Source organism: Epinephelus fuscoguttatus, linkage group LG16, assembly GCF_011397635.1.
Source record: "Epinephelus fuscoguttatus linkage group LG16, E.fuscoguttatus.final_Chr_v1".
Classification (NCBI taxonomy): Eukaryota; Metazoa; Chordata; class Actinopteri; order Perciformes; family Serranidae; genus Epinephelus; species Epinephelus fuscoguttatus.
This window is the reverse complement of record NC_064767.1, coordinates 36,257,225-36,283,186: the sequence shown is the minus strand read 5'-3', so window position 1 is coordinate 36,283,186 and position 25,962 is coordinate 36,257,225. Positions and strand designations below refer to the sequence as shown.

The 25,962-nt window shown below is 40.2% G+C and overlaps 2 protein-coding genes across 8 annotated transcripts in view; both read right to left on the bottom strand.

Moving 5' to 3' along the window:
• The window catches only part of birc6 (baculoviral IAP repeat containing 6), a 143,689-nt gene extending 142,520 nt beyond the window's left edge, over positions 1-1,169 (bottom strand). For all 7 annotated transcript variants that reach the window (XM_049601143.1, XM_049601146.1, XM_049601149.1 and 4 more), the window contains exon 1: positions 746-1,169. In XM_049601143.1, coding sequence (XP_049457100.1) covers positions 746-956 — 211 coding nt within the window. In that variant the 5' untranslated portion in view covers positions 957-1,169. The remainder of the gene's footprint in view (positions 1-745) is intronic.
• A 12,937-nt stretch (positions 1,170-14,106) lies between these two features.
• yipf4 (Yip1 domain family, member 4) lies at positions 14,107-23,190 on the bottom strand. The gene is made up of 6 exons (XM_049601280.1): positions 22,954-23,190; positions 20,295-20,448; positions 18,444-18,615; positions 17,086-17,163; positions 16,872-16,985; positions 14,107-14,992 (listed from the first exon to the last, which is right to left on the bottom strand). The coding sequence occupies exons 1-6, from the start codon at positions 23,009-23,011 to the stop codon at positions 14,855-14,857; spliced, it is 714 nt and encodes a 237-aa protein (XP_049457237.1). The 5' UTR covers positions 23,012-23,190; the 3' UTR covers positions 14,107-14,854.
• Positions 23,191-25,962: the final 2,772 nt, after the last annotated feature.

The following is a 25,962-nucleotide window of genomic DNA, read 5'->3' as shown; positions in this document are numbered from 1 at the left end:
GGACGTTCCGTGCAGCAATGCAAGACCAAGAAGACAACTGTTATTGACTGAATTAGCTAAGTTAGCACAGCAAGCAAACATGGCCCCTTTTACTCTGCAGCATCAAGTCAGTTTACTTTCGGCATCACACCAATGCTTCCAAATGACTGACAGTACACACGACAGCCTGTAAAGTTAAGCAGCTAAAGTGCCGCTAGCTAGCTTGGTGGCTAACGTTATCACAGTATTTCATATTACCACACAGTTCTGCATTTAACTAGGTAATAGTAACTAAGGTGTGTTACTTTAGGTGCCCCATGTATAAACAGTAATTCGAAAGACATTTCGTGACTGACCACTGGAATGACAGAAACTGACAGAGAAGGTTACCCGGCTAACTAGCGCTGTACTAAGTTAACCAGTTAGCTATTAGCTCGCATGGTGGATATGGCATGTTGATACTGTGGTAAACAGTAACAAACACTTGTGCTCAATAAGCACTAGCTTAAATTCGACTACAAACAGATCAACACCCGAAGACGGTGCACAAGCAAACGCAGAACAGGCTGAACGAATCCTGTTTGCCAAATAATTTAACTAGCGTTAGGCCCCGGGACAACTGCTAGCAAGAGCTAACGTTAGCTAGCTGAGGTTAACTGTTAGAACTCAGCCCTTGTCGTGTTTGGTGTCTGTTGACAATCAGCGGTCGGTTTCCCAAAACTGAAACTGTTCGTGTCAGGGCTTGACAGAGGGCTCCACTGCTTACCGTGCAACGCTGAAGCCTGGAGAATGGCCCCCGAAGTGCCGTCAATTACTTTGATACTGCCGCGGCTGGTAACGGCCAAGATAGCGTTAAGGGCCGGGTGGTAGGAAAGGCTTCGCAGGCCCTCCTCGTCGCAACGCAGGCAACCGTCTCTCAGTACAATCCAGTCAGAAGAGGTGGACGAGCCGGAGCCCGGCGAGGCCGCGGCCGCCATCTTTCCTTATTTTTCCCTTCCCTTTCCTTCTGGGGTTTGTAAGGATCAGATGATACACGTAATACTGCTAATTCTATAAGACTAACTCCGAACTATCACTCCTCTGCCACTGCTGACTCCTTCTGCGGCTTCTTCTCCTCCGCCCGTTACCGCAGCAGTGGCTATTCACCATCAGCGTTGAGGAACTCCAGGCTGGGCTTTCTGTCAGTTACACGATAGGTAAACGGAGCTAGCGTATCTCTCTGCCACTTCTCGCGATAACTCCAAGTGCAAACGAGAACAACGGATAAATACATAATAAGTAGCCTACAGCAAAATAATAATAGTATTAATAATAGTAATAATAATAATAATAATAATAATAACAACAACAACAACTCAACAAACAACAAACAGCCTGACAAAGGTTTAAATGTTTATTTTTCTCATGCGCAATAGTTGTATACAGTTGCGCCTGTTAAGAGTGCTTCACATTAGATCTCATTAGATAAGCAAGGGCCATAAGAAATTAGCTGGGTGAGTGACTCGTCTTTCCCTTTCCTCGTATAGAAAAGCAAGAAATGGGTCCCACATTGCAGATAATTTTTTTATCAAGTCTTTTTTTTTAAGAACATAGGTTTTGACTTCTGTATGACTGAAATCATGTCAGCCATCCATATCTGGGAGAGGCTGACGTCCAGTCCTCCAAAATGAGTCTTCTGACACAGTTATCCCTCGCATCCAGGGAGATTGCATGGCTGTAGAAGAGTACACTGTGGATTGTGAGCTGCTGAAGATGGCAAGTCTACCTTCCAATTTAATTGTTCTTTCATAGGCCTTTGAGTACCAGTCAAATATTAGTAGTTGTAGTCAGCTACAGATGAAGCCGTGTTTTTTTTTTTCCTGGATTGCATTTGTGGACAAACAAGCCTTGCGGGTACAAGTCTAGGGGCTCAAAGTATCAGGGGGCTCTCTGGCCTTCGCTTGCAAAATGTCTCTCAAATTAACACTCACAGACAAGGAAGAGACTCAAAATGACCATTAAGAGACTTACAAAAACAAACACACACACACACACACACACACACACACACACACACACACACACACACAAAGAGATGCATAGAAACTGTAAAGAAACACAAAATAGTTACAAAAACAGGCAGGACAACCACAAAGAGACACAAGTACAAAGAGAAAAAAAACGACCAAAAAAAGACACAAAATTATCTCAGTAAGGCACAAACAACTACAAAAAGACACAAAATGACCACTGACACAAACCAACAAAAACATGCCTTAAGCCTAAAAATGATCGCAAAATTACCACAGAGTCTGTGTCTCTTGTTCTTGCATAGAAGACGTAGTGTTGCCCTTTACATATCCGTGCCCAGGAGCCCCTTGTCTCATAATTTGCCCATGATTATATCGTAAGCCGTTCAGGTTTTAGTCTTTTAGCAGTGTAGCTATCAATATTTTCATCACTTATTTATTTATCTGTCACATTTTTATTTCTGATTTGTAATCATCTAAAAACAGACAAGCAGACACAAAAGATCAAACAAGTCATTTAGTGAACAAATATACAGCAATGGACATTTAAACAAGATCCTACATCCCGTCACCCTACCACCAGCTATGTTGGTAAAGTTAATTCAAAGAAAGAAAACACCAATAATTAAATAATATGCAAACAAAAGCAACTAAAAATAACTGTATTATTAATGATAATAGAGTATTTAAAAAGGGAGGGGGGCTGTGGTGCTGTCACAATACACATCACAGTTTCACCACGTATGACTGTATGCTTTATTACCTGACCTCGATGTCCTGAAGAAGGCCTCTGTGTAAAAATTTCAAGACTGTCATTATATCAACTTTGTGATTAAATGTTGTATATCCCTATATAAAATATATATCCAGGTCACCACTGCAAATCTGGGGCCAGGTAATATTTTTAGCACAGAAAAACTGTACACAGTGCACAGAGTGTGTCAGGAGAGAGGGTCAAAAAGGGCCAAGTAGAACATTTTTGTCCTGGGGCCACTTCGACAGGTTAACCTGACTCTTTTATGGGACAATTTTAAGGTCAAAAAACAGCATGGTTTACAAGACTGTTAGGCCTACATGCTCATGAGCAGTAACGCCTTTTTCTAGAGGACAGTTCCATTTTTTTCTCATAAAATTGTGACATGGAATTTACATTATTCACTGTTGTGTGTTGCATTGGCTGTACTCGTAAAGGCTTATTCCAACATGAGTGTGTATTGTAGCAGTGTGATGTGCTGGTCCACCTCCAAGACCTTGATTAACTGCAGAGGAAAGAGAATATCTGCATGCAGGCCATGCTGTCCATGCTAAAGGGACAACCATGTCAGACATTTGATTTTCATATTATGGAAAGAGAAAATCTTTACTATCAGTCCCACACTGTTCTCAATGTAATCCTTAGTAACTACAAAATTAGACAGCTTTATAATATGAAAAACACAAAGGCAGACTATACTGTGAATACTGAATGTTTGGGTTCAGAGTATACTGTACAGGCCTGTTGTTTATTGGGCTCATTTACATTGCAGTAATTTGGTGAAAAAAAGCAGTGTGCACAGCTCCAAAATGTTAAACAGTAGGTGCAAAGTTGTGGCGAAGATCCAAAACAGAACACAAGCACTCACAAATATTTACTTATATAACGTGGGCAAAAGAAACAGAAACAGACACGTTTCAGCTACAAAGCCATCATCAGTAGTAAAACCAGAAGGAGTGGCAAATTATATGAACAGGTTCAAACAACAATCAGGACAGAGAATATGTAATTGTATAATAGAATCCATCTGTGAATGATTGAACCGCCCAGCAGTGGCTTTTACCAAGTGGGAGTGTCTATAACAATCAGAATGATTGAGGAATCAAGATGTAATGCTTAAAACTATCCATGACTCTATTAATCCAAATAGTTTGAATAATTAAAAAGAACATTAAAAAAAATGTCAAAAACTAGAATTACTGCTTCATGGTTGTATGTCTCAGCGAACCAGAGTGACCTTGACCTTTGACCTTCAACCACCAATTCATATCAGTTCATTTTGAGTCCAAGTGGACATTTGTGCCAAATTTGAGGAATCTCCCTCAAGGCCCTCTTTTAAGACATTGCGTTTGCAAGAATGAGACAGATTCAAGGTTACAGTGACCTTGACCTTTGACCAACAAATTTTAATTAGTCCAGTGTTGAGTCCAAGTGGACGGTTGTGCCAAATTTGAGGAAGCTCCCTCAAGGTGTTCTTGAGATATCGTGTTCACAAGAATAGGACGGATAGACAGATGGACGAATTACCATCTGGTGGGTGAGACCAAAATTGATGAGGAGATATTGAACAGTCAGCTCTAACTAAGGTGTCTTAGTGGACCACTAAAGGGTCACTGAATAAAACATGCCAGTGTTTGGAAACATACCTCTTGATATCATTGGATAACAAGGAAAACATAGGAGCCAACACAATTTTTGAGCCCCTCTTAGAGGGAGGTTTAGGTTGTTTTTTTTTTTACTTTATCCAAACTGTTCTTAACCACATGATCATATCAGCCTCTATCTCTTGTTTCTGATTGTTGTAGACACTCCTCTTACTTGGGAGAGGCCATTGCTGGGCGGCCCATTCATTCACAGATGGATCCTATTATGCAATTATGTATCCTCTGACCTGATTGTTATTTGAGCCTCACCTATTCATATAATTTGCCATTCCTGCTTTATTATCACGCTGATGAAGGCTTTGTAGCTGCAATGTGTCAGTTTCTGTTCCTTTTGCCCACACCAAAGAAGTAAATTTATCTGTGAGTGCTGATGCTCTGTTTTTGCATGACAGTAACTTTACTATTAAGTTCACATTTTTCTCTTGTGAGATTATAAAAGTATGTTGCTAAATAAGAAGTTTACCGGAGCCCGACATCCTCTCATGTGTTGCTGACCTTCTCAAGGTGCCAAACTCAGATCCAAAGCACTAGCACTCAGCTCCTACGGCCAACCTTCCCCATCCTCAACCCTCCACTGCTCCACTGCAACACAACAGCCCTGGGAAGATCCAGAACCACTCAGTAAAAAAGGACCAACAGATTTACCATGAAGTTGTAAAAATATGCTGAGGTGTGTTTGAATCAAAAATCATGGCTCATTTAATCATATAATTGATTAAATTGCAATGCATGTTGCAATGTTTTATAGGGCGTTTGTGGAGGCAAGTGAAAATTGCAAAAATAGTTGAGATGCTGTCTTAATTTCAGAGTCTACTATTATGAGCATTCAGTGTTCTCCCCAGAATAAGAATATATTTGTGATGGGAGGGGGGCATCAGCAGCATCAACAGCTGATTGACAGCGATCAGCTGCAGCAGTAGTCTCATAATAAACAGAGAGAGAAAGGCTGAGTGAATCGAAACGCTGCACGCAGCTCTACAAGGAATTTTTTTTTAATCCATTTTAAATAGTCAAATTTGAGGTAATGTTGAGGTGATTTGACAAAATTGTAAGGTAGCACAAAGTTCACAGGGATTGGCTGAATTTGTGTTAACTGTTGCAATTGCAACATCCTAGAGGGACTTATGATTATGTATTGGTTAGTGTATTGCTGCACTTACTTGGCTTGAGCCTCTGACATGCCTGCTCACATACCAGAGGCCGGTGTAGACAGTTGGGATAAAGTGCATTGTCCTCGGTGTGGACATTCTGGATGTGGTTGGCTACAGAACTCCACTTGGTCACAACATCCTCCCCTGATGCTGAGTGTGATGCCGACCTGTAAAGGTGATTTACTACACTCTTCCTCCATAAGTCAGCACTTTGCCAAGTTTTTTTTTCCAATCCCTGGGCACAAGAGAGAAAATTTACAAACACAGATTGTAAAAGAAAATTGCTGCAGTCTTAAAATACCTACCCTTTCCCATGTGTGAAGGATCAATGTAGTGAGTCACCTCATGTCTTTGTTCTTTGCCTGCTGTGACTGCATGCGGCTATTAATGCACTATTACACACTTTAATATGCTGCTTGTTTTTTTTAACTATGTGTTCTATTTGTTATAGGCTTTTAGGCCATTCAATCTTTTATTATGGGTATATCTTAAAATGTTATTTATTCTGTACACTGCTGGACCTGGGTAACAAATATTGTTCCCTCATGTTTGATGTTTTTGAATGACAATAAACTGAACCTTGAACCTTGAAGGTGGCACATCATTTGAGGCAGTCAAGGTGCATGAAGCACAGCCAAACAAAAGATAATTAGGAATAAAAGGAAAATTTAAAGTGTGCACATGATAAGAATACTTGGAGACTATTGAGATCACAGGCCAAAACCGAATCAGAGCCACCTTTATTTGCCCAGTATGTGGACACATACAAGGACTTTGACTCGGTTTTGTTGCGCTGCTCTCAATGTACTTAAACACATACACATATATTTATGAAAGCATCAGTGACCAGCAATAAAAATAAAATGTCTACACACAATTCAAGTGTTGAGTAAGTTGTTAACTATGCAATTAGTGCAAAGAAATAGATAGTGAATATACATACAGTACAGGCCAAAAGTTTGGACACACCTTCTCATTCAATGTGTTTTCTTTATTTTCATGACTATTTACATTGTAAATTCTCACTGAAGGCATCAAAACTATGAATGAACACATGTGGAGTTATGTACTTAACAAAAAAAGGTGAAATAACTGAAAACATGTTTTATATTCTAGTTTCTTCAAAATAGCCACCCTTTGCTCTGATTACTGCTTTGCACACTCTTTGCATTCTCTCCATGAGCTTCAAGAGGTAGTCACCTGAAATGGTTTTCTAACAGTCTTGAAGGAGTTCCCAGAGGTGTTTAGCACTCGTTGGCCCCTTTGCCTTCACTCTGCGGTCCAGCTCACCCCAAACCATCTCGATTGGGTTCAGGTCCGGTGACTGTGGAGGCCAGGTCATCTGCCGCAGCACTCCATCACTCTCCTTCTTGGTCAAATAGCCCTTACACAGCCTGGAGGTGTGTTTGGGGTCATTGTCCTGTTGAAAAATAAATGATCGTCCAACTAAACGCAAACCGGATGGAATGGCGTGTCGCTGCAGGATGCTGTGGTAGCCATGCTGGTTCAGTGTGCCTTCAATTTTGAATAAATCCCCAACAGTGTCACCAGCAAAACACCCCCACACCATCACACCTCCTCCTCCATGCTTCACAGTGGGAACCAGGCATGTGGAATCCATCCGTTCACCTTTTCTGCGTCTCACAAAGACACGGTGGTTGGAAGCAAAGATCTCAAATTTGGACTCATCAGACCAAAGCACAGATTTCCACTGGTCTAATGTCCATTCCTTGTGTTTCTTGGCCCAAACAAATCTCTTCTGCTTGTTGCCTCTCCTTAGCAGTGGTTTCCTAGCAGCTATTTGACCATGAAGGCCTGATTCGCGCAGTCTCCTCTTAACAGTTGTTCTAGAGATGGGTCTGCTGCTAGAACTCTGTGTGGCATTCATCTGCTCTCTGATCTGAGCTGCTGTTAACTTGCCATTTCTGAGGCTGGTGACTCGGATGAACTTATCCTCAGAAGCAGAGGTGACTCTTGGTCTTCCTTTCCTGGGTCGGTCCTCATGTGTGCCAGTTTCGTTGTAGCGCTTGATGGTTTTTGCGACTCCACTTGGGGACACATTTAAAGTTTTGCAATTTTCCGGACTGACTGACCTTCATTTCTTAAAGTAATGATGGCCACTGGTTTTTCTTTAGTTAGCTGATTGGTTCTTGCCATAATATGAATTTTAACAGTTGTCCAATAGGGCTGTCGGCTGTGTATTAACCTGACTTCTGCACAACACAACTGATGGTCCCAACCCCATTGATAAAGCAAGAAATTCCACTAATTAACCATGATAAGGCACACCTGTGAAGTGGAAACCATTTCAGGTGACTACCTCTTGAAGCTCATGGAGAGAATGCCAAGAGTGTGCAAAGCAGTAATCAGAGCAAAGGGTGGCTATTTTGAAGAAACTAGAATATAAAACATGTTTTCAGTTATTTCACCTTTTTTTGTTAAGTACATAACTCCACATGTGTTCATTCATAGTTTTGATGCCTTCAGTGAGAATCTACAATGTAAATAGTCATGAAAATAAAGAAAACGCATTGAATGAGAAGGTGTGTCCAAACTTTTGGCCTGTACTGTACATGAATATCTATTCATGGACTGGATGATTATGTGCATTATGTAGCAAGATACTGAACCCCAAATTGGGACTGTGCCATTGGTGTGCGTGTGTGTGTGTGTGTGTGTGTGTGTGTGTGTGTGAGCGTGCGTGCATGCGAGAGTGCATTTGTGTGTGCGTGTGAATGTCTAAGCTGATGTGTTTTGTCTCATAATATCCAAAACCTATTGATATCCAAGTCTTTCATATTGTTTAAAATTAGGTGTGTTTCTCCTTCCAACCAGAAATGTGAGCTTTTCTTTGGGGCATGCAACCCTACACCAGCCTTACAAACAGCTGGTTAGCTGGTTTGTGTACAACATCTTTATTGGTCATCTGTAAGCAGACAAGAGGCCGTGTGTCGCAAACTGCAGTAAAAACCCCAGTTAAGACGTATATTCAAAATGTGCTGTATACATGCCCTAAGAATATTCATTAAAACTGAATAATACCAGAATATTCCACGTCTTAATCAGAAAATACTGCAATGAGGAAAAAAAAAACCTAATTCAGAATATGTAAACAGAATTTGCTGTTTACATGATCCACATCAAATTCAGAACACTGTCATATTCAGAATAATAATGGAATTTTTTTGTAAATTAGCCATTGTATAAATGTGTGTGAATGGGTGAATGTGACATGTAGTGTAAAGCACTTTGAGGGATCGGATGACTAGAAAGGTGCTATAAATAAGCAAGTCTCTTTAACATTTTATCCTCAAATAATAGCCTCTCCTTTTTTTTGTGACCAACTTTTAAATAATAGCCTCTCCTGTGATAAACATTTGGGTCCTGCCCTTGTGTGTTGGTCGCCTCCCTGATTACCCTCTTTATTCACCTGCCCCCTGATTTTACCCTCTGCTTACTCTGCATATATACTCCTCTGTTTCCCCTGCTCGCTGACACATTGGCTTATCCTAGTGTGTTCATTGCCTTCCAGCATTGAGTGCAATATTTGTGATATCGGTGGTGATATTTGTAATAGTCTTTGGAATTTGTCTTGCTTCAATTTTTCTGGTTTTTGCCTACTCCTGGTATTGCTTGCTGTTTAAATCACAGTATACATCACAAATTAGTTTAATTTTTTTGTGTGACACATACCTTGACCCTCTGACTTGTTGTTCTCTTCTCTTCACTGCAGTTTAAGTTGGAAAAGCTCTGGGAAGGGTCAGAGTATTTGGTTTTTCTTTGATCAGGGCTTACACACATCTTTGCTCCTCAGAGTGCTCCAGCATGTCACCCCCTTGCCCTCAGTGGCCATTTTTCCACTGTAAGAACATGTTAGAGACTGTGCTCAATGTAGCATGCTCCCAGAGAGGCATGGAGCTTCTGAATGAAAACTCCAGGCTGCAGAAAATATTCATTTTGAAGGATTTGGTTCTTCACAATTCCAAATCAGTTCTCCGCATCGCTGTATGTTTGCCTGGGGTAAGCACTCTATGCTGTCACTTTTGAAGGTGCATCTGAAGCACACCTGGCCAAATCACTCAGCAAAACACCTAACAAAGAGGGAGTGTCTTCAAGTAGTCCTAGAACGAGACAGTGGTATGCATTTTCCTCTGTTTTGTTTTCATCTTCTTTGAAAATGGACTCCACAGTCCTTTTGACTGCTCTGAATGATTTGTGGAATGAAGAGTTTTGGCTGTCCTTGAGGGCTTAGTGTCTTCTGATTGCAAGTAGGCACTGGTGATGTCATCAGGAGAGGAATCTTTGTGATGTGGTCCTGGAGAGCTTTGAGACTCTTATTCACAGTCAGACTTCAGTACTCAGCTATATACAGCACACATTTGGCCAAACATCTGTAAAGCACTGTTTAAGCTGGTGCTGTTAATCATCAATGTCTCATAGTGGCTCTCATTTATGAAACAAACGTATGACAGAAAAATGAGCATGCAGTCATTTCCACGCAAAGCTTGGCATTTATCAGTGTGGATGTGAGCAGTGGCTTGGAGCAGGAATAAATCTGGCTGAGATGGTGAATTTGTTATTAGACTGTATTCTGACTGGCATCTAAGTATTTGCAGCCGCATATTAATCACTTAAAAATGTATAGCCGCCACATGGATGCTTTCTATCACAGCTGGAAGCTGCCTGGCTCTGTGGGACTGGCTCCTGGCTGATCAAAGAATGAACACCGCTTGTGCCCCGACCTAATTTATGTGAAAATTTTCTTTTTTTGTTTTTAAACACTGACAAACCAAAGCAAGTTTATATCATTTATCACTAAAGCGTTATTAAAAATAAATAAATAAACCTGCAACTCTGTAATTATTTAAATACTAGTAGCCTATGGGTTATTAAAGTTTTATCATTGTCCGGCTCCGACACAGATGGTGTGTCTGTGTCTCCTCCACCACCTGTTATCCCTGAAATGAAAGCAGACCTGATATGCACAACCACACACCCCTCAGTCTGGGTTAATTAAAGGATTTTATATGAATATTATGACAATATCAATATTATTTAATATAAACAAATATTTATATGTAGGCTATAGGTTGGTACATATCATGAACATGTAAATTCAATATTAAACAACTGTCCACTGCAGCGCTGTTGACCGCAGCAGTGACTTCTTTCCACACTGTGTTTTTCTAACTTCCTGTGATGCCACTTTTCAGGCTGCCAAATAGAACCAGTTAGTTAAACTGGACCTGGGACGTCAGCGTTTCCATTTCTAGCTCAGATAAAGTTTCTCATCTTGGCCGTTTTACATCTCTCAATGTCGTAAACTCTTGGGGCGAGGCCTCTAAACCCAGAATGTACATGATGAATGTTACCACATTTATCAGTGCTTGATCATTTCCTACACTGTGATTGATTACCTCGATGGTAAAGGACACTGAGATCGCCTTGAGAATGTGTGCTGTGCACAAGAGCAGCACTGCGGTCTCAGTCTCTAAATCTGACAACACACCCTGACTACAGAGGGCCAAGAGGACACCTTAATACGTGCCCAACTGTGGTCAGTTTCTGGCTGGTGGATGTTATGGGTGGTCAGTTTGCTTAGTTTTGTTGGCATTTAAAGAAGCCAAACGGCCAGGTTTGGTACAGTTTGATCGTTGGTGTTCATCTCAGTAATGTCTAATGCAAGAAAGGGCTGGTTTTGCCGATTCCTGGCCATGTGAGAGTGTCGTACAGGACTTGCTTCTGCTGGTTGGGGAGCTGATGTATTCAGCCACAGGTGGCATCCAGGAAAAGGGTGGTTTGGGCATTTTTGCAGAAATGCTCCAACAGAATTATCAGGCCTGTCTCTCTGTATAGGTGGACACCAAACGCATCAACCTACAAGTGCTAAATGTATCCTTGGCAAGTTGTGAATTTGATGTCAGTCTCCTTTAGTATCTCTTTTATCAAAACTAGCGCCATCAAAAAATCATCTCGTAGTTTTGTGATCTTTTTTTTTTTTTTTTACCTCTGCTGCAACCACCTTGATTGCTTCTTTGATCAGGGCATGGCTGAAATTTCCCACCATCAACTCTGCAGAAAGTGTTTCAGACAACCTTTGTAGTAAGTATTCTTGTTCACTGAGAAGGGCTTTTGCAAGCTTGCTTCTTTTGTCGTACTGTAGTTGGAAGGCCTAAAGCACATCTACCTTTTACATGTTTTACTTTGCCGAGATGTCTCTAATATTTACTGATTTTATGGTCTTGGAGCTTTTGTTGAATATGTAGGTTGTTCTGCAGGTTGAAAATGGAACACATTGACTTGATGTCCAAATAAGGACATAAGCATTTCCTGCTGTGGTGTATTTTCACATCACTGTATTTGAAAAGCAGAGTACATCAAAGGTTGTTCTTGTAAATGACATTTATTCATGCCCTTTTAGTTAAGGAATCCCACTTTTGGCTTGATCTTATCCCACATTTGTGCTGTTTTTTAACTTGAATTTTTTTTTCAGGCTTGGTTGTGTTGCCTACAGCATCATCATCAGTTGTTGTTCCACATCATCCCATTGTGTATAATCACTCTGATACCATTCTATTCCTTCCTCATCTTGAAGATCTTTGGACCCCACTTCATCATTATCATTAAGGTGCCTCACCACTGTGGTTTTGTTTGCCCACATTTCTTTGGGGGTACACCAGATATGCATGGACAGCGGTCCTTACCCCTCTTCAGTTTTGGTGCTTCACAACATTAAGCCACTTTTTGAATGTGTTAATCTGAATTCCATCTGGTGTTCTTCTCTGTCATATTCTATAGCTGAACAATCCAACAGTACTCGAGCACAATTTCCTAGTACTCTTTCTGCCTCTGCTGGTCAGTCACCATTCGGCTTCTGTAGGGTCCTATGCACTCTGTCGATTATGATAGACTGAGAATTTATCCTTTCCCAGCAATGTTGGGAACAACTTCACAACTAAATTTGTTGGCCAGCCTTTGTCCGCTTTTTCCCAGATGCCAATGATCAGGTTATTGTTTTTTCTGGATCAGCCCTCCAATTGCATGTTTTCTCTTGGCACCTCCAGCACTCCACAGCTTGGTCTGAGCAGTGTGTCTCTAAGCTGGTGATTTGGCTCTCATATATGCCTGTTTGTTTGCAGTCACTCTTTTGGTAATATCTCTCAGAGAGGTTTGCACTTGTGACAGGGTATGCAATCACATCAGACTCTTGGCCATGTAGTGCTTTAGCTAACTGTAGCATCTATAATGTCTTGGGTGCTAGGTGGTCTGCTTAGCCCGATGGCTATCCCAAGATGTCTCCTGGCTGCTGTTCTGTGCTGGTTGTCATTTTCCATCACCTTGTTTATTCTGCATTGATGTTAGAGTCACCTTTCCTTTGTTTTAACTTAAGCTGAGTCAAACTGAGACATATGGAGATTTTCAAAGATTTTAATGATGAAATTGTTTGGAGGTTGGGAAGACCATTCGTAAAATAAGCTCATTGCATGCTTACCAGAAACTGCACTTGTGCATTTTTTTTTTGGACATAGCATGTGCCTTTGTGGTGTTGGATTTTGCTGTTTTGTTATTGTTGTTGTTGTTGTTGTTGTTGTGTTATGACAGGTGGTATTGTTTCACCTAGTGAATCCATGTGTGAATGTTATTATGGCAAATGTGGTCCTAATAACACTCATTGTAGCAGGAACTACCATAGAAGCCATTTTGAGTACTGGTGACAGGTATCTGTCAGTGGACAGATTTTTGTCAAACAGTAATGTAACAAGATATGGTCGAAAAACTTACAGATGTGTTGCTGAGATCAAAATGAAGGCCCATTATGAAGATGGGTGTGGTCAAAGTAAAGGGCCCAGAAGTAGAGGGATAGGTAGTAGGGAAAGGGCCATTAGCCCCCCACGTGATGCCCCTGACTCATGAAACGTAACAGGTGTGCAGTTGAGATCAAAATAAAGGCTAAAGTCAGAGATGGGTTTGATCCAAGCAAGGGGCCAATGGCCCCAACTTGCCCAAAAATGCTGTATCACAGCTAGAGTGGTCCCATCACAAGATGGTTGTGGATTTCAGGCTGTTCCTGGTTAAACAACAACGGATGTAAGATTTTATACAAACAATGCTAGTTCTTCAGGCTGCAACTCCATGACGTTATTCCTCATCATTAAAACATGGGCTAGTAGCGTTGAGTAACTGAGGGCTGCTACGCTGTCTCAAAATGTGCATGGAACACACAAAAACATCACAGTGTTAATGGCTGTAGGGTACTCATATTATGCTAAGTTTAATTATTCATATCTATAGTAAATGTAATAGTGCCTCTAACATGAGTTTAAAATCGTGATTTCCCACCATTTACAGGCTGGGGGACAGGACTATTTCCCCCTTGCTGACTCTGCCCTTACTATGACGCCCACCTATGAGTAGATACTGACTGTATCTATAAAATCAGCATGTATATTGGATTGATACACAGCTATTTTTGACCTTTTAATTGTTTTGAATGAAATTTTGTGAGTGAATCCAACCTGCTGAGACCATAAGGAGAGATTGGCACTATATTAGTGTGACCAGCTGTGTTTACTGTATATAATGAAAAAATCAGTCAGGAAATACCAGATGTTAAGTGACAAATAACTATATCAATTTACTGTAATTACTGATCAAATGATTATATTCCTGCATTAAATGGCTGACAAACAGGACTAATGGGTGGGGAGAAAAAGGCACCACATTTAGCAGACAATGGTTTGTAACACTCGAACTGCCCCAGTCGACCTGCTTCTGCTGCTGGAATCCATAAATTATGAAAACAAGTTCGTGTACAACGAAAATGGACACTTGGATGGACACTTCTCATAGTACATTACAGTGCATAACAATGAAGAACATAATGCACAACAATCTCCTTCGTTCTTTGCGGTGGCGTGTCTCACATTTTCTTCCTTCAGCATGAACATAAACACCACAAATATTTGGCACCACATTCTTCAGTGGGATAAAGAGTAAAAAAAAAAAAATCATTAAATTAATATACAACCCTGTGACTATTTCCTGCGGTTTATAACAGTAAGTCTGCATACTGAAGTTTAAGCTGTAAAAGCATATGCAATTTATTGACCAAAGACATAAGGGACAAAACTATATACATAGATATATATATTCCCAACATCCCCACCATCTAGGATTTAATAGAGTTAAAAAAGAAATAAACACCTTTTAAAAAAATCCTGGTTCCATAGTTTGACTTCTTTCCCCATGCTCCAGGGCCAATGTCCATGAAAAGGTCCACAGTTTCAACTCATCCAGTCACACACCAGTATATAATGATAGGAAGTAGATATACAAAAGGAAAATGGGATATATGAGAAGGGGCTTCTTTGTTTTAAATTCATCTCCGACGAGCAGTGAAGCAGCACTGTAAGCAGCCCAGAACACTCCGAACAGCTGAAAGATCAGAACACACAAGCACGAATCATTTCATTTGTTCAACATTATTTCTGATTGAGAAAGTACACATAGCTCAGATCATTTTGGTAGCATGAAGGAGGTTATTGCTTTCATAATAAAGACATTGTGAGTTTTTCTTTTATCTGGATTATTATTATTATTTAAAATTATTTTCCCAACAATATCCATCATCTCATACCAAATACATGCTTTTCAGGTGGCATTCAGTTTTGTACTCACACACATTATTATGACCTCCTCCTTCATCTCGTTTGTTGTTGTGTGAAACCTTTGACCCTACCCTCTTGGGCCACCTATTGGCTGTATCTGTGCCATCATAAGGGATGCATGAAAGAATGAGGGCAATGGTGTTTACAACTTTTGAAATGGATGTATCTATTTTCATATGTTAATGGGGGATAAATGAGCCCTAGGAAGACAGGCCGAGAAGGCTCGTCTGTGCAGATAACTTTACAACTCTTCATTGAGAGACCACAGGAACAGTCAACAGCCTTGAATTCTTGGAAAGACATAGCCCCCACCACACTGGGGGAGTGAGAGGCTTTTTGCTGCATGGTGTGGAAAAACATGATCACCGTAAAAGCTAATAAACGATCATGGAAAGACTAAGAGACGAAGAAATGTGAAATAATTTCGACTTGGAGGTAAGCGCCAGTAAATCACGGTACACAAATGTTATGTTTGCTGGCACATCAGTGTTTACTACTGTTGCCTGGCAGCCTACTTTTCTGGAAACATTCTTCCAGTAACACTTGTTGACTTCTTGCATATCCACAGAATATTTTGTTTGTACACCAACTGGTGTTTTGGAGCATATTGCAATGAACAACGTGATGACCATAAATGCCTCTATGTATGCTCATAGCTCGCATGGCATCTACAGAGGCCTGCACTACAGTGTCTCATGCAAATGTAAACAAAGCTTTAAGAGTCTGAATACTTATATAAATGTGATATTTCAGTTATTTCCTCAACAAATTTGCAAAAAATTATGATAAATGTAAAATCCTGTTCTCACTGTCATTTTGGGGTACTGAGTGCAGACTGATGAGAGGAAAAATTAATGTAAACAAGGCAATAGAACAGATGTGACAAAAGTGAAGAGGTCTGAATTCTTTCTAAATGCACCATATCTCTTCACTAAGCCATGACACTTTCTGTGCTTTGATGCTGTTTTTGACCAGTTGTTAGATTTCTGCAACCTGTATATTCTGTGTTGACCTGTGATCCTGTCGTTAGTGTCACATAGAAATTCCAACATGCTACTTGTTATCCAAAACAATTAGTAAGTGTTAAACCTTTGGGTCTAAACAGACTGTCTAAAGATGTATGGCTGTGATTATGGCAGAGTTTCCATGTATTAATCATGATGCTACACACAGAGTATGAAACAGCAGATGATGTGTACTGGGTTTTATGTAGGTTAGTATACAATAGGGCTGTAGTTGCCTGAAATTCTACCTACTCTTTGACCAATCGATTGGTCTGGGTGGGGGGAGGGGGGGATCTGCACAGGTTATCTCTAGATTAACTAAATCGCCACAGTGTACTGTGTGCATTTTAACGGGCAGCGTTGTGTGTCTATCAAAGCGTTTTTTCCCTGTCACAGGGCTCCACATTAACACTTGCCCTGGGCAAGTCATCTCTGTGTTCAGGCAAGTGGAGTGCCCTGAGTGAAATATAAATGTGACCTCCAATGTAGTATTGTCAGAAAATGAACTGCGCACATTTAACACTTTTTGACCTGACCTGCTTGCGTCAGTCTGTCTCACCCCAAAGAATTAAACAGGGCTGATGAGAAAAATACTCAACACTGTAGAAGTTAACTTTGACTGTGACTGTGTCTGTGACTCACTTTGATTAGTGTAGAAACGACCTCAAACCCTCCGATCACTAAGAGCAGAGGGGCTATAACGATGAGAGGCAGAAGGGAATATCCAATCACTCCCAGAACCTGGCCGAAGGAAACCTGCGCAAAAGAACAACGGACACCATGAGAACAAGTTCGGCTCGTGTCTGACTGTATTTTGATTGGCTGCACAAGACAACCAGGTGTCAGCTGCGCTTACCTCGCCACCGAGAACACGAGCCAGCAGGAAGATTGTTAGCGATCCAAATATCCAGATGGTGATGATCCAAGACACGACCTGCAAAATAAAAACAGAGTTTAGTGTCAACACTCAAGTTACTATGACGAATGACATCCATAGCGACCATCCACAGAGGGATGCCACAGTGAGGAAGTTTTCCCACTGGTAGAGAAACGCGGGGAAAAACATGGTGTTAAAAACATTTTGAAGGAAAAGATATGCATGATGACACTCAGTATCTGTAGAGCACTGTATTAAGTTACTGCTAATGCAAACCCAGCATTTCCTACTGCTGCAACTTCACACTGAAATCATTTGCCAGGCAAAACACAAGTTGACTTTTTATGAGTCATCACGGGAAAACACAAGCAAAAAGTGCTATCCTTTTCCTGTTTTGGCTGCAGAATGGTTGATGCACTTCCTTTGCACTGTACTGTACTTTGTACTAAATTGAGATATTTATGTTTGTATGTGTGTGTGTATATACATATGAAAATTTTGGTGGAAAGGGGGTAACAGATAAACCTGGAAAAGTCACAAGAACATGCCCCATGCACAGCACTGTCAGTCCTTTTAACTTGGTGAAGGTGATGGCAGGAAACATCCAACTGACAGTACACAGGTAGATGCATTGCACCCAAGAGGGCTTAAGTGCTTCTCCTTTTAATTTAGTCTTCAGTTGTAACGTTACAAATAAAGACTAAATTAAAAGAAGAAGCAATTCACCCCTCTTGGGTGCGATGCATCTACTTATTTGCTATCGACCCTGGAACAGTATTTATGAGAAACAGGGACATGCTGCCTGAAGTACTCTGAAAGAAACTGGGAAATTGTTGCACGTATACACCTTATTCCTGTTATTGAGAGCTTCTGACTACCTGTGCAGGTGAGGCTTCAGCCGAGTGGCGTAAAAGGAGCATGAAAAATGGTGGCAGTAAAAGCATCTCAATTCTGGAGCAATGATGAAAAACTTTTTTTGTTTTTCGTAATGACTACTGCACCCCTGTCCTACAGTGTCAGACTGGCGCCGGTTAAAATGGAGGACAGTGTTAGAAGTGTAACATAACTGCTTTTAGGAAATACATAAGGTGAATGACGCAGTGTGAGTGAGAAAAGTACAGGGTAGTGTTTAATGTTTCCTGTTGCTCATATCTTCCATTGTTGGTTTGTTTTTGTAAACATCACAGCCCTGTGCAAATAGACTGCAGCAACCAGGTGAAATATAAATAACCCTGTTTCTCTGTTTTCATGCAAACACCATGTCCTGAATAACTGGGATCAACCTCATAAACAGGTTAATCATGTCCATGTAAATGCACTCATTGTGTCCTGCTCACCCTGAACTGTCCATAGATGGAGATCATGGAGAAGAGCAGCACCACAGCTAGAGGGCCCCAGAAGTCCGGGTTGTCTCTGACCACCTGCCGGTTATAACCCAGTGATGGCATTGGCATCAGCACACATCGAATCTTGTAATAGATGTCCTTCAGGTCAATGTCCAGCTCCTCCCTTTTCAAACAGACAAGATTACATCATAACGACAGAACATTTGCATAATGAGTGATAAAATAAATACATTTGAATAAACCTTTACTGTGTCTCTATTGTGTGTACTGTGTCATTATTCCATCAGCAGGATGTTTCAGGGTATGCAGTGACATAATCTTAACAATGTGCCACAGACTGTTGTGTCTCCAACTATCAGCTTTAGCTTTCAGAATAAGGTGGGAGAACACAGGAGACTTCTTTACTGCTCTGGGGTGACGTAGCTAATCTCCGGTTTAACCCCCGTCATTATATTCATTCATCCACATGTGTGGCTTACCGATAATCTGACTCTGCTTCTACAGTCAGCACACCTACCTATCCTGAACAAGAGCTGGTCTGATTCCCTGTTTTGCCGGTCTGTTATAAGAGCTGCAACTAGTTTGATTTTATGCAAACCAGCTGAACCAGCATTTGTCATAATGACGCATTCTGGCAAATAAAAAAAGAAGCCTATATCAGCAACTTGAGCTGTGGGCATCACAACCCTGCATCCAACTTGTATTTCATTAGTAATAGTCTAAGCAATATGACAACACGATTAACATAATATTTATACACGGGCAAACAGAGCCACTAGTGTTTAACAGGCTGTGAGTAATTTACTTCCGAGTCCAGGCCTATGTTGGCAACATGGAGGAGCGGCACTTGTTATGTTCGTTTACTAGGAAGTTCTTGGGTTTTTTGGGGTCATGACTGGAGACATGGCAGAGTTAGTCTCTTAAGTGTAAAAAGTAACATTACAAATGTAGGAAGAGAGCAAGTAGGTTATTCACCTATCTTTTAAATGTTACATTTCCAGTCTGACCTTTAGTGTAGGCTATGGCTAATATTTACGTTGTGGTTTTTTTTTTTTGTTTTTTTTTTACATGATTTAAAAGAACTGCACATCAACTTATTCAGTGTGTACATAGTTTTTCATGTTGTGTAATGCCATGCAACAGTAAGACGCTTGTTTTCTTTTGGGACACGGTGTCATTGTGTTCCATTCAGGAGCAGCTAATGATTCAAGTGCAATACCTGGTAAAATTCAGTACACTGGTCCAACCCAGTGTTTGGCCTAATATCAAAATGGTCTGAAGATTTTAACACCTTACAGCAGTTCAACCCTAAGGACTGGTGGTACGCTTAGACCTACAGAGTCAGATTTGCTGTTGTACTTTCAGGTGCTTATATTGACTTGAGAAAGTTAGTTAGTTTGACAGTGGCTTTGATACATTTTCCATCAACTGCCCAGCCATATTCTTTAACGCCCATTTAACAGGAATTCCCTTAATATTCCAAAATGTGCGACCATGATGTGTGAATCAAAGTTGGTGGGGAAGAAGCACAGAGTGGATATGAGTAATAAAACACACCGTCCACTCTTGATGAAAGCTTAGCAGGCGGTGAGGATATCCTCGGTATACCAGTGTGCACTGTAACTGTACCTTAGAGATGTATGATCAATTTAAATGCACTAAGGTTGTTCCTGTTCCTGTGTAGACATTTTATAGCAATACTAAAAGGACTGTGTGAGATCAGCCGTCAAAAGTGGACACAGACAACATTTGATACAAGACCTGAGAAAAAAAGGAAAAAAAAAAAAAAAAGATCTGATAAAATAAAAGCACGGGTTAAAAAGAAAGACAACATGTACTCACAAAAGGGGTTTGGTCTCTTCACTGTCATCCTCCTCCACTTCCAGCAGCCATCCATAGCCTCGCTGCCTCAGGAAGGTGGTGGCATATGGATCTTTACCGCTCTCACTGCCCATGTTTAGCTTTATATCTGGGGCACTGATGGTGCCGCTGAGCTCTGTGGAAAACATGTTTGTTTTAAGAGTTGAGTGTTTGATCAGACTGCTGTGGCACAGGAAATACATACAGTAGTACCAGGATGTATGACATAATACCACAAACACACAGCATGAATACACAGTTGTATTGACATAATGTGTCAAAAAAAAGAGCTTTGGAGAAAAAGGTACCAGACTTAAAGGGGCATTCCTGATTTACATTTACAAATTTTTCAAATCCATCTCTTGTAAGCCCCCAAAATTTTACTGTACTGGGGGAATCCTTATACATTCCTTTTTATGGAAACAATCACCTCACTCAGTACCTTGTAATCATCATTGAACATAAGGGTAGAAACATCAATCTAACTAGAGCTTGTTTTTTTTCCTGGGTTTGACCTGTTGGTTGCACAGCAAAGCCAATCTGAAGACATCTTCTTGGACTCCAGAAGATTTAAGTGGGGTGTTTTCAATTTCTTCATGTTTTATAGACCAAACAAGTAATTTAGTATTTGAGGAAATAATCAGCTTAATTGTTAATGAAAGTAAATGGTAGATGAAGCTCTCTGAAGCTATTATGTACATTAAGCAAAGAATTAAAAATAGCTATGCTCTCCATTCACAAAACATGTTTTTATCGTCTATACCAAGGGTACGTATGGAGTTTGACAAATATGCAGCTTCTTATATGTGGAATCTTCTGCAGAAGGAATTAAAGTTGCACTCACTGGTTCCTTTCAGCTGTTTCAAAGCACTGTTGCAGGATTTTTGTATGCAATCATCTATATGCCAATGTCAGAGTGTATCTTAGCTGGGCTTTGTAATTAATTTTGCATTTTATAGTTCATTTATAGCAAATATTAACATACTTTCTTGCTTTTCTTTGCAGTAATCTCATTTAGTGTTTTATATTGCTTATTTCAGAGCTGTACATTTTTAATTTTGTATTTTTGTTCCATGTTGTCTGTCTGTAACCTTTGTTACTGCCTGTCTTAGTTTTTCAAGTTAAAGAAAAAAAGTTTACGTTCTTATAATATTGATTTGTAGTATTGCAAATACAAATTAAAATTTTGCTAGACTTTTTAATAAATAAAATTAACTGTTTTTTTGTTCCACTGGATACATTTTGCTGCAGTGAAAATGGCCAAAGTGAGAAAAACAGAATGAGAACTTGATCTTATTAGATAAAACAGATGTTGATAAAGTTTTCCTTTAGGGAAATAATTTACAATTGGGAAAAAAAGGTAATACATCTCACTGTATTGTAATGCCATAAAGCTTCCATTGATAGCTCAGGCAATTATTTATTTAATTCACTAAAATCAACACACCTATTTCTTGGACAGCATCCAGTGGCATCTATATGGGAGAGACCTTTAATTCCTTTCACAAAACTGTTGCTCAGCAAAGATCAGGAAATACAGTCATATTGTTTATTTGAACCAGTATGAATTACTTGTTTAAAGTTAGGCTGTGGATAATGTATCAGTTACGAATCATTCATTTGCTCTAGGTCAAACACACAGCGCATCAGTAGGACCCGGCATACTGACATAACACCACTTTATTCTGTTAAAATCATACTCACAACTTGGATTACTTTTTATAAACAACCCTTATGATTCTGCTCTTAAGGACCAAATGAATATGAATAATTTGCAGGGTATTCAAGGAATGGACACAAAATTTGAGGTAGCCAACAACCTGCTTTATACATCCAAAGAACTTGTCAAAATATGTAGCTAGTAAAAAGGACTAGGCCTTTAACTGAATTTTTGTGGTACATGTTCTTGCAATACTCAGCATATCATTACATGTTTAAAATCTCTATAATATTGCTTCATTACCTGGGTATTGTGATAATATGATATCATTGGGGCCTCTGGTGATCCCCACCCATACCTCATTCATCCATAATTCATATATTACACATGTGTCCAATGTACAGTTAAAACCTGTTTGTTATTCATGGACAACTCTGCACCCTACTCTACAGCTTTTAGTATCATGCACTTCAATTGCACTGGTGTACATTAACTTCCAGTATATTATTATCACTGTATAATATACCCATTACATATTACAGTACAGGTTATTAATCCCTATTAATAGTTGTAAACAAGAGTGTAACGTTAACTTAATGTCATTCTTCCTATGTGCTATGATTTGAAAGGTAGCTTGTGTCATTAAGCTCTTATTTAAATGCCCTCGTCACTGTACAATAAACAATATCAAATGAAGTAACCAGTTGTGCAGTGGTGTTTGTTAGCTACGTTCGTGTACGACACGTAGCAGTACTAAACTTAGTTAGCAAAGCTAACGTTAATCGATAGCTGCCACATTTAAATAAGTAGAGGAGCTATCTCGAACAGCACAGTGTCGGCCCTCACCATTTTTACACTGAATGCATATTTACGAGGGCTACTGCGCTACTAAAAGAGACATAAAGCAAAGCACATACACTGGTTACGTGGTTGTCTCTAGTAGGGCCTGCTAGCAGTGGAGCTCTGCTGGCATTAGCTTACCTTCAGCCTCTGTCGAGGAGACGAACGTGAAATCTCCGTTGGTGGGAGAGAACTGCATGGTTAATTTTATATTACTGCCACGCGCCTCAGGTACAGATATATGACATTTAAATAGGCTGTCAGTGAAATACGCCGAGAAGCGATAACGACGCTGTTATCGATCACAGCTCATCGGCGAAGTTAAACTATCGCATTTTGTTTTCGTTCCGTCTGTCACTTCTGCGGTGGAAAGCAGGAAGTGCAGAGGAAGCTGGGAAATGAGACACGTCTTATGATGCATTCAGGTCACCAGATAAAGCTGGGATATGGGAATACCTTTCCAGATAATACAGCTCAACTGATAAACATTTTTCATATTTACTGGCCAATGAATGTAAAAATGAAACCTACTATTATTTCTAACAAAACGTTTTTTCTAACACGACACCATTATGTGAACTTTGGCAGGTAATTAGGTAATAGTTTTTGGGAAAAATGTCAAGGAAATGACAGTAGGAGGCGACCACTATTGATGCAGTACGCCACAGTGAAAAATTTACCCCAAAATCGAATATTATCAGTCTAGAGTGTTTTGGGGTCAGTTGCCAAGCGTTGGAGATATTGGCTGTAGAGATGTCTGACTTCTCTCCAATATAATGGAACTAGATGGCACTCGGCTTGTGGTGCTCATAGCGCCAAAAACTTGAACTGAATCATATCATTGCACAGAAGGAACCGTGCATCTACTGCTAGCTCACTAAGCACTTCACTTGAGCAGAATCTCACAGCTTAGCCATGGATGACGCCATTAATGTTTACATCTTGTGCTGTCAATGGGTCCGCACCATTACCACGCCGGCGTACGCCTACAGTGCGCCAAGTAATGGGAGTCTGCACACCATTTGACAGTTATCAGAGCTGGCAGACATGCTGGATCCACCAATTTCAGCATTTCAGCGGGGCTACACCATGACCACATGGCCCATACAAACACAAACAAGTCACTGGGGATTGATAAAACAGAAATGTAATGAATGTCATTTAGGCTTACACAAAATTATATTATAAACATTACTGTCTACATAGGCAATTATTTATCAACTAGGAAAACTACCTTGTCTTTTGCCCAGTAGAACGACATTGTTTCTTTCGTCAACTGACAATTATATGGTTGTTGCTGCTGGCTGACAGATTATACTACATTTAGACAACCCACTAACACAAGTCTCCCCTCCATGAGTAGATGCACACTTCCTTCTGTACTCTGATACAGCTAGTGGGTGTAGTTCCGAGGTTCCTACATGAAACTACTCATAACAAGGTCTGTGGATTATCTTGAGTGACCGGGTCATGATTTCTGGAAATAGACATTGCTTGCGAGTATTTCAAATGTGTTTTTTGGTGACTAGAGCAGCACAAGCTGAGTGACATCTAGTTCCATTATGTTGGAGACAGGCAGACATCTCTGTGGCCGATATCTCCTCTGCAACTCACACCAAAACAGTCTAGACTGATAAGTAGTCCTACAGGTAGACTAAGGGGAAAAGCATGTATTTTTGATTTGGGGGTGAACTGTCCCTTTAAGTTTAGAGAATTTGCTATGAGATGGTCTTGTAATAGAGCTGTGTGGGATGCATGTAAGGAAATCATTGAAATGCAAAAAGTTGAATTAATGTCATGTAAAGGATTTTCGGGGCTGTTAGTCAGTTCCAACTAAGAGTTGAAGTGTGAAAATGCAGTTAAGTCTAACACTATAGGCTGTGGTGGTGTGCTAAAAAAACAAATGTAAGGAAAACTGTTAAAAAATGAAAAATGAAAAAGGGCCATTTTCTCTGTAAGGATCCAAAAGAACTAATTCCCTTAAATCTGGAATAATCTGGATCAAAGTTATAACCCCATTAAGAGCATACTTTGTATACACTACTGTTTCTTCTTCCTCTTCCCCTCCTGATAGGATCAGTAGAAATGTATGCAGTGTTGTAGTTAATAGTGTATGTAGATAAGTTTACTTACAGAGTTTGGAGATGGGCAGATATGCATGTGTATGAGTATGAGTGCATATACAGTACAGAATGTATGTGCAGGTATGTGTGCAGATGGGTGCACTATACAGTTTTTTTATTTCTGTTTTTTTCCCCCAAACAAAAACAATAAGAAGGAGGCAAAAAACACTGAAAGAGGGACAAAAGAAAAAAATATAAGTATTCTGTATATTGTGCTAATTCTGCATTACGCAGGCACATATTTCAAGTACTGTTAGTATTATTGCTGTCTTTTTTTCTTTTCTCTTTTTAAAAATTTTGTTAAAAAATTTCAAAAAAAAAATAAAATACAGGAGCTATTGAAGAGAAAACTGAGATGCTTGTACACCCCTTTGTTAAAGTAAATAGATGGGGTAATGGCAAGGATGGATAAAGAGGTACAAAAATCCTTTAATGCAAAATTAAGAAACAAATAAAATTCTTCAACAAAGGCAGAACTTAAACACACTCTTGGAAAAACATGGATGTCTTCACCAGGCAAAGACCAAAATTGTTAAGATGATATATTGTTGTAGTGAGTAATCTAAAGCCATCTTACTTGAATTGAATCATCCATCCATTCATCTTCTAACCACTTCATCCTCTTGAGGGTCGCGGGGGGGCTGGAGCCTATCCCAGCTGACATCGGGCAAGAGGCGGGGTACACCCTGGACAGGTCGCCAGACTATCGCAGGGCTGACTCATAGAGACAGACAACCATTCACGCTCACATTCACACCTACGGACAATTTAGAGTTATCAATTAACCTAGTCCCCAATCTGCATGTCTTTGGACTGTGGGAGGAAGCCGGAGTGCCCGGAGAGAACCCACACTGACACGGGGAGAACATGCAAACTCCGCACAGAAGGGCTCCCACACCCGGGATCGAACCAGCAACCCTCTTGCTGTGAGGCGAGAGTGCTAACCACCACATCACCATGCCGCAATGAATTGAATCATAAAGTGTGGAAATATGTTTTCCACAAATTACTGACAAATTGCTTTAAT

Coding starts and splice junctions, on each gene's coding strand:
- yipf4 (XM_049601280.1), bottom strand. CDS start 23,011: ATGCAGTTCTCTCCCACCAACGGAGATTTCACGTTCGTCTCCTCGACA. Junction 16,986..17,085: donor CTCGTGTTCTCGGTGGCGAG/GTAAGCGCAGCT, acceptor TCTTTTGCGCAG/GTTTCCTTCGGCCAGGTTCT. Junction 14,993..16,871: donor TCGTTTCTACACTAATCAAA/GTGAGTCACAGA, acceptor CTGATCTTTCAG/CTGTTCGGAGTGTTCTGGGC.